At 45.5% G+C, this 9,025-nt stretch overlaps 1 protein-coding gene across 4 annotated transcripts in view; it reads left to right on the top strand.

The window, feature by feature from the left end:
- Positions 1–576: 576 nt before the first annotated feature.
- Positions 577–9,025, top strand: part of CLIP1 (CAP-Gly domain containing linker protein 1) — a 111,013-nt gene continuing 102,564 nt past the window's right edge. For all 4 annotated transcript variants that reach the window (XM_050747832.1, XM_050747827.1, XM_050747831.1 and 1 more), the window contains exons 1-2: positions 577–667; positions 4,084–4,655. In XM_050747832.1, the coding sequence (XP_050603789.1) occupies positions 583–667; positions 4,084–4,655 (657 nt within the window). In that variant the 5' untranslated portion in view covers positions 577–582. The remainder of the gene's footprint in view (positions 668–4,083; positions 4,656–9,025) is intronic.

Raw genomic sequence — 9,025 nt, 5'->3', positions numbered from 1 at the left:
TGTTTTGAGTCAGGGTCTTGCTCTGTCGCCCAGGCTGGAGTACAGTGGTGTGATCATGGCTTACTGCAGCCTCAAACTCCTGGGCTCATGAAATCCTTCCCCCTCAGCCTGCTGGCTAATTTATTTTTATTTTTGTTTTTGTAGAGACAGGGTCTTGCTATATTGGTCAGGCTGGTCTCGAACTCCTGGCCTCAAACAATCCTCCTACCTTAGCCTCCCAAAGTGCTGGGATTACAGGTGTGAGGAGTGGGTCATGGCACGCGGCTAACTGCTTGTCTTGAGGATAGTAAATTGCCTTTAAGTCCATTTCAGCAGCATTTTCATGTTTTTAATAACCAGAGTCTTCTAGGTTCCTAGGTTCAGCCTGGAGATGGATTATTGTCAAATAAAAGGAAAGCTTCAGTCTGTGAAAGCTACATGTTGTTCCTACTTTCTCCTATAGATTATAAAATCTTTCTATTTATTTCTCTTTTCAGATTTAATCCAGAGACTGACTTCACTATAGAAGCCACAGTTGTATCGATGGTTGGGGAAAGATAGTGGCAACAAGCAAAGGAGAAGCAGCTCTGACATACAAAGAAAATGAGTATGCTAAAACCAAGCGGGCTTAAGGCCCCCACCAAGATCCTGAAGCCTGGAAGCACAGCTCTGAAGACACCTACGGCTGGTAATACTTTACACTTTTCCTTTATGACAAATGAATTATCTTATATGCAGACTTCAATTTGATTTTTAATTTTAAAACATTATTTTATATACGTTCATATTCTTGAAAATATTTGAAAGGTTTTTTTTTATTATTTTTTTGAGACAGAGTTTCACTCTTGTTGCCCAGGCTGGAGTGCAATGGCCCGATCTTGGCTCACCGCAACCTCCACCTACTGGGTTCAAGTGATTCTCCTGCCTCAGCCTCCTGAGTAGCTGAGATTACAGGCATGTGCCACCATGCCCGGCCTTTTTTTTTTTTTTTTTTTTTTTTTATGGTTTTTGAGACAGAGTCTCGCTCTGTCAACCAGGCTGGCATGCAGTGGCATAATCTTGGCTCACTGCAACCTCTGCCTCCTGGGTTCAAGTGATTCTCCTGCCCCAGCCTCCCAAGTAGCTGGGACTATAGGCACGCGCTACCACATCCGGCTGATTTTTGTATTATTAATACAGATGGGGTTTCACCACATTGGCCAGGCTGGTCTCGAACTCCTGACCTCGTGATCCGCCTACCTTGGCCTCCCAAAGTGCTGAGATTACAGGCTTGAGCCACTGCGCTGTGCCTTTTTTTTTTTTTTTTTTTTTTTTTTTTTTTTTTAGATGGAGTCTTGCTCTGTTCCCCAGGCTGGAGTGCAGTAGCACAGTCTTGGCTCACTGCATCCTCCACCTCCTGGGTTCCAGCGATTCTTCTGCCTCTGCCTCCAGAGTCGCTGGGACTACAGGCGTGCGCCACCACACTGAGCTAAGTTTTGTATTATTAGTAGAGACGGGGTTTCACTATATTGGCCAGGCTGGCCTTGAATTCCTGACCTTGTGATCTGCCTGCCTTGGCCTCCCAAATTGCTTGGAATACAGACATGTGCCATCGTGCCCTGCGGGTTTTTTTTTTTTTTTTTGAGACGGAGTTTTTGTCGCCTAGGCTGGAGTGCAGTGGTACGATCTCGGCTCACTGCAACCTCTACCTCCGGGGTTCAAGCGATTCTCCTGCCTCAGCCTTCCTAGTAGTTGGGATTACAGACACACGCCACCATACCCAGCTAATTTTTGTATTTTTAGTACAGATGGGTTTTCACCGTGTTGGCCAGACTGGTCTTAACTTGAGGTCAGGAGTTCATCTGCTTGCCTCAGCCACCCAAAGTGCTGGATTCTAGGTGTCAGCCACCCAAAGTGCTGGATTCTAGGTGTGAGCCACCATGCCTGGCCTGAAATAATTTTTAATTGAAAGACATAACATTTTTTATGTGGAGAGCTTAATGAATTTTTGTAGGTTTTTTTGTTTGTTTCTTTCTTTGTTTTTGAGACAGGGTCTCACTCTGTCGCCCAGGCGGGAGGGCATTGGTACTATCATGGCTCTCAGCATCCCAAGTAGCTGGGACTACAGATGTGCTCCACCACGCCCAGCTAAATTTTGTATTTTTAGTAGAGACGGGGTTTCGCCCAGGCTGGTCTTGAACTCCTGACCTCAGGTTATCTGCCTGCCTTTGCCTCCCAAAGTGCTGGGATTACAGGCGTGAGCCACCACGCCCGGCCTGGTTTTTGTTTTTGTTTTTTGTTTTTTTTTGAGATGCTGTATTGTTTTGTCATCAAGGCTGGAAGGCAGTGGCTCAATCTCGGCTCACTGCAACCTCTGCCTCCCAGGTTCAAGTGATTCTCCTGCCTCAGCCTCCCGAATAGCTAGGATTAATGGTGCCCACCACCATGCCCAGCTAATTTTTTTTTTTTTTTTTTGAGACAGAGTTTTGCTCTTGTTGCCCAGGCTAGAGTGCAGTGACGTGATTTCGGCTCACTGCAACCTTTGCCTCCCAGGTGCAAGCAATTCTCCTGCTTCAGCCTCCTGAGTAGCTGGGATTCCAAGCGCACTCCACCACGCCCAGCTAAGTTTGTATTTTTAGTAGAGATGGGGTTTCTCCATATTGGTCAGGCTGGTCTCAAACTCCTGATCTCAGGTGATCTGCCTACCTCGGCCTCCCAAAGTGCTGGGATTACAGATGTGAGCCACTGCGCCCAGCCCTGTATTTTTTTTTTTTTTTTTTTTTTTTTAGCAGTTATAGGGTTTCATCATGTTGACTGTGCTGGTCTCAAACTCCAGACCTCAAATGATCTGCCCACCTCAGCCTCTCAAAGAACTGGGATTACAGGTGTGAGTCACCGTGCCTGGTTTTTGTGTCCTAGTTTTTTTTTTTTTTTTTTTTTTTTTTTTTTTGAGTCGGAGTCTCGCTCTGTCGCCCAGGCTGGAGTGCACTGGCCGGATCTCAGCTCACTGCAAGCTCCGCCTCCCGGGTTTACGCCATTCTCCTGCCTCAGCCTCCCGAGTAGCTGGGACTACAGGCGCCCGCCACCTCGCCCGGCTAAGTTTTTGTATTTTTTTTAGTAGAGACGGGGTTTCACCGTGTCAGCCAGGATGGTCTCAATCTCCTGACCTCGTGATCCGCCCGTCTCGGCCTCCCAAAGTGCTGGGATTACAGGCTTGAGCCACCGCGCCCGGCCGAGTGTCCTAGTTTTTGTCAGCTTGAATTGACTACTCAATTGTGGAGTAGTGGTATTTAGTGAATCTGAATGCGTATTTGCTGATGATGTTCAGGGTGGTGGGTGTAGCAAATAATGAAATCAGACCAATTATGAATATAGGCCTGGAAAAAGGACTGATTTTATTTTTTTCTTGCTTTGACTTTTTCTCATCTTAATTGCAAGTAAAGGAATAAACCTCAACTACCAGTTTGCTGAGTTTAGCAGCATTGATGATCGTAGTGAAGGATCAGTTATTCTTGGCTTCCTTGTTTAAAACAAAACAACACAAAACAAACAAAAACACTTTTGTGAAGCACAGTGGCTCATGCCTGTAATCCCAACACTTTGGGAGGCTGAGGTGGGAGGTTCACTTGAGGTCAGGAGTTTGAAACCAGCCTGGCCAACATGGTGAGATCCCGTCTCTACGAAAAATACAAAAATTAGCCAGGTATGGTGGTGCACATCTGTAATCCCAGCACTTTGGGAGGCTGAGGCGGGCGGATCATGAGGTCAGGAGATTGAGACCATCCTGGCTAACATGGTGAAACCCCACCTCTACTAAAAATACAAAAAATTAGTCAGGTGTGGTGGCGGGTGCCTGTAGTCCGGCTACTTGGGAGGCTGAGGCAGAAGAATGGCGAGGACCCGGGAGGCGGAGCTTGCAGTGAGCTGAGATCGCGCCACTGCACTTCTGCCTGGGAGACAGTGAGACTCTGTCTAAAAACAACAAAACAAAACAAACAAACAAAACAACCTTTCTAAGAGTTGTAGACTACTCCTGCGGGCTGTTGGCTTTCTCCAGTTTTTCTTGAAGTTAGAGGTTGTCTGCTTGAATATTAAATCGAATCTCTTCTGATGTTTTGTTTTCAGTTGTAGCTCCAGTAGAAAAAACAATATCCAGTGAAAAAGCATCCAGCACTCCATCATCTGAGACTCAGGAGGAATTTGTGGATGACTTTCGAGTTGGGGAGCGAGTTTGGGTGAATGGAAATAAACCTGGATTTATCCAGTTTCTTGGAGAAACTCAGTTTGCACCAGGCCAGTGGGCTGGAATTGTTTTAGATGAACCCATAGGCAAGAACGACGGTTCGGTAGCAGGAGTTCGCTATTTCCAATGTGAGCCTTTAAAGGGCATATTTACCCGACCTTCAAAGTTAACAAGGAAGGTGCAAGCAGAAGATGAAGCTAATGGCCTGCAGATGACGCCTGCCTCCCGAGCTACTTCACCGCTGTCCACTTCTACAGCCAGCATGGTGTCTTCCTCCCCAGCCACCCCCTCAAACATTCCCCAGAAACCATCACAGCCAGCAGCCAAGGAACCTTCAGCTACGCCTCCGATCAGCAACCTTACAAAAACTGCCAGCGAATCTATCTCCAACCTTTCAGAGGCTGGCTCAATCAAGAAAGGAGAAAGAGAGCTCAAAATTGGAGACAGAGTATTGGTGAGTAGAGAAACATTCTGAGGTCATTTTGTTGAACTGAGATGTAAACACCAGGGAGTGGTTGAAATACACACATCAGGGCTGGGCGCGGTGGCTCACGCCTGTAATCCCAGCACTTTGGGAGGCTAAGGCGGGTGGATCACAAGGTCTGGAGTTCAAGACCAGCCTGGCCAAGATGGTGAAACCCCGTCTCTACTAAAAATACAAAAAAATTAGCTGGGATTGGTGGTGGGCGCCTGTAATCCCAGCTACTCAGGAGGCTGAGGCAGAGAATTGCTGGAACCCGGGAGGCGGAGGTTGCAGTGAGCCAAGATTGTGCCACTACCCTCTAGCCTAGGCGAAAGAGTGAGACTCTGTCTCAAAAAAAAAAAAAAAAAAAAGCCGGAAATACACACATGCGATACTTCTTGGCTCAGTGTCTGTTCTGGAGGGACGACCCCTCCTTTATAGAGAAATTAATCAGTTCAGTTTATGGGTAACTATGCAACAAATTAGAAACTGGCATGTAGTTTGTGTCTAGAAAGAGCATAGGTTTGCAGTGATCTATTCTAGTTGTATCTAGCAGTTTAGCTAAAAGAATATTGAGTTTATAATTTGTAAATATTTACTTTTGTTATTAAAAATTTTCTTGGCCGGGCGCGGTGGCTCACGCCTGTAATCCCAGCACTTTGGGACGCCGAGGCGGGCAGATCATGAAGTCAGGCGATCAAGACCATCCTGGCTAACGCAGTGAAACCCCGTCTCTACTAAAAACACGAAAAATTAGCCGGGCATGGTAGCAGGCGCCTGTAGTCCCAGCTACTCGGGAGACTGAGGCAGGAGAATGGCCTGAACCCCGGAGGCGGAGCTTGCAGTGAGCCAAGATTGCGCCACTGCACTCCAGTCTGGGAGACAGAGCAAGACTCTGTCTCAAAAAAAACAAAAATTTATTTTCTTAATATTATATGGCTGCCTGTTGGGGACTCGAACTCCAGTCTCCACATGACAGGCAGAAACACTCACCACTATACTAACAAGGAACTTGTAAATATTAAGGTAACAGTGGCCAGGTACGGTGGCTCACGCCTGTAATCCCAGCATTTTGGGAGGCCAAGGTGGGAGGATCACTTGAACCTGGGCAACAAAGTGAGACCCCGTCTCTATAAAAAATAAAAAAATTGACTGGGCGGGGTGACTCACTCCTATAGTCCCAGTACTTTGGGAGGCTGAGCGGGTGGATCACTTGAGGTCAGGAGTTCAAGACCAGCCCGGCCAACATGGCGACACCCCGTCTCTACTAAAAATACAAAAATTAGTCAGGCATGGTGGCAGGCACCTGTAATCCAAGCTATTCGGGGGGCTTAGGCAGGAGAATGACTTAAACCCAGGAGGTGGAAGTTGCAGTGAGCCAAGATCGCATCACTACACTCCAGGCTGGGCAACAAAGCAAGACTCCATATAAAATAAAAATAAAATAAGCCAAACATGGTATCACATGCCTATAGTCTCAGCTACTCAGGAGGCTGAGCCTGGGAGATGGAAGCTGCAAGGAACTATGATTACGTCATGGCACTCCAGCAAGACCCTGTTTCAAAACAAAAAAAAGTAACTTTATTGACAAAATAAGCTCAGGAGTGAACTTAGGTATGTTTATAAAAATCAGATTTTTTGCCCCTTCTGATTTTTAATTTTTGGTTTAGTGAAATTATGTGGGTGTCTGTAAGATTCTGCTACCTTAAATGGCTTGGAAAACTCAAGGCATCAGAGGATGTTACTTAAGAATTTCTGGGCCAAGGCCAGGTGCAGTGGCTCATGCCTATAATACCAGCAGTTTTGGAGGCTGAGGCAGGTGTATCACCTAGGGTCAGGAGTTCAAGACTAGCCTGGTCAACATGGTGAAACCCCGTTTCTACTAAAAATACAAAAACTAGTTGAGTGCAGTGGCGCACACCTGTAATCCCAGCTACTTGGGAAGCTGAGGCAGGAGAATTGCTTGAACCCAGGAGGAGGAGGTTACAGTAAGCTGAGATTGCGCCACTGCACTCTAGCCTGGGCAACAGAGTGAGACTCTGTCTCAAAGGGAAAAAAAAAAAAGAATTTCCGGGCCTTTCAAATGATGAGGTTTAGATTTAGGAAGAGGAAAGAAATGTACAGTAGCTACTGTTTGACTAATAAGCGGAAATGCAAGGTATAAGGTCTACGTACCCTACATTCTAGAACCTCTGAATTTAGTGATTTTTTTTTTTTTTTTTAAAGAGGAGCAGAGTAGCATAGTGCTAAGAAGACAAGCTGAGTCCCTGCTTTGCCTTTGGGACCTCAGTGAGATATTTAACAACTTAGTTTCCTAACCTCTATAAGCAAGGCTAAAGTGCTGCATTTCGACTATATTTGATATTTCTAGGATGTGATGTCAGGTTCTTGGACAGTTTGACTGACGCCCAGCTGTTCTGTTTCAACATGGTTGTCTCCATGCCTTGGACTGCGTGTTCTGTGCTGAATTTTTAGCTCATGACCATACATGAGGAGGTGACTTGTCAGCTCTTTATATTTGAACTGACAAGCTTTATCTTTCTATGAGCTACTCCCCAGGGCCCTTACACTAAGAATCTTCTTGTTCTCAACACTTCTTTTTTTTTTTTTTTTTTTATTTTTGGAGACAAGAGTCTCAGTCTGTCTCCCAGGCTGGAGTGCAGTGGTGCGATCTCAGCTCATTGCAATCTCCGCCTCCCGGGTTCAAACTATTCTTCTGCTTCAGCCTCCCAAGTAGCTGGGGCTACAGGCATGTGCCACCACACCCAGCTAATTTTTATATATTTTTTTGAGACGGTGTCTCACTCTGTCCCCCAGGCTGGAGTGCAGTGGCGCGTTCTCAGCTCACTGCAAGCTCCACCTCCTGGGTTCGTGCCATTCTCCTGCCTCAGCCTCCTGAGTAGCTGGGACTACAGGTGCCTGCCACCACGCCTGGCTAATTTTTTTTTTTTTGAGATGGAGTCTCGCTCTGTCGCCCAGGCTGGAGTATAGTAGTATGATCTCGGCTCACTGCAACCTCCACCTGCTGGGTTCAAGCAATTCTCCTGCCTCAGCCTCCTGAGTAGCTGGAATTACAGGCGCCCGCCACCACGCCCAGCTAATTTTTGTATTTTTAGTAGAGACGGGGTTTCACTGTGTTGGTCAGGCTGATCTTGAACCCCTGACCTCGTGATCCACTCACCTTGGCCTCCCAAAGCGCTGGGATTACAGGCGTGAGCCACTGTGCCTGGCCGCTACTTTTTTTTTTTTTTGTATTTTTAGTAGAGACGGGGTTTCACCGTGTTAGCCAGGATGGTCTCGATGTTCTGACATAGTGATCTGCCTGCCTTGGCCTCCCAAAGTGCTGGGATTAGAGGTGTGAGCCACCGCGCCCGGCTGCTAATTTTTTTTTTTTTTGTATTTTTAGTAGAGATGGGGTTTCACCCATGTTAGCCAGGATAGTCATGATGTTCTGACCTCGTGATCTGCCTGCCTCAGCCTCCCAAAGTGCTGGGATTACAAGCGTGAGCCACCATGCCCGGCCTAATTTTTTTATTTTTAATAGAGACGGGGTTTCACCATATTGGCCAGGCTGGTCTCGAGCTCCTGACCTTGTGATCCGCCCTCCTTGGCCTCCCAAACTGCTGGGATTACAGGCACGAGCTCAAGACTTCTTATACAGGTCTTTGATACTGTGAAAGGGGAAAAATATCTTCCTGAGAATTAAAAAAAAAATTACCAGATTTGTTTTGCTTGTGTTTGAACCTTAAATAACTATAATTTATCCAGTATGTGCTTTTTGGTGTCTGTCTTCATTTGCTGAACACTGTTTTTGTGAGGGTTGTCTATAATTTGTAGAATTAAAATGCACACATAGTGGGGTCTTATATATAGACCAATTTTAATAATATGCTTTTGTAGATTGTAGACTGTGGATTTGGGGCATTCGTATGGAAGGAAATACAGGTCTTAATTTAAAACAATAAGCTGCTGTTTGGTATTATACTATTTTGATGTACTATACCTAATTTAATCATACACATTTAGGTGCAATCTAGAAATGAAATTTTTTTCATTTTTTTTCCCCTAGAAATGAAATTCGAGTCAAGGGGTATAAATAATTTAAAATTGTTAATAGATATTGCCAAATTGCAAAACAAAAAGCCTTTATTTTTGTTTCCACAAACAGTACACAAATATGTCCTTCCTGGTAAGTTTTTTTTTTAGTCTTACTGGTGCTTTTTTTCACCTTATTAAGGTTGTTAAAGCTCTTTTTTAAAATTCATTTATCATATTAATTTTTTTTTTTTTTTTTGAGACAGAGTCTCACTCTGTCCCCCCAGGCTGGAGTGCAGTGGTGCAATCTTGGCTCACTGCAACCT

Source organism: Macaca thibetana, chromosome 11, assembly GCF_024542745.1.
Source record: "Macaca thibetana thibetana isolate TM-01 chromosome 11, ASM2454274v1, whole genome shotgun sequence".
NCBI lineage: Eukaryota > Metazoa > Chordata > Mammalia > Primates > Cercopithecidae > Macaca > Macaca thibetana.
This window is presented reverse-complemented; position numbering and strand designations above follow the sequence as displayed.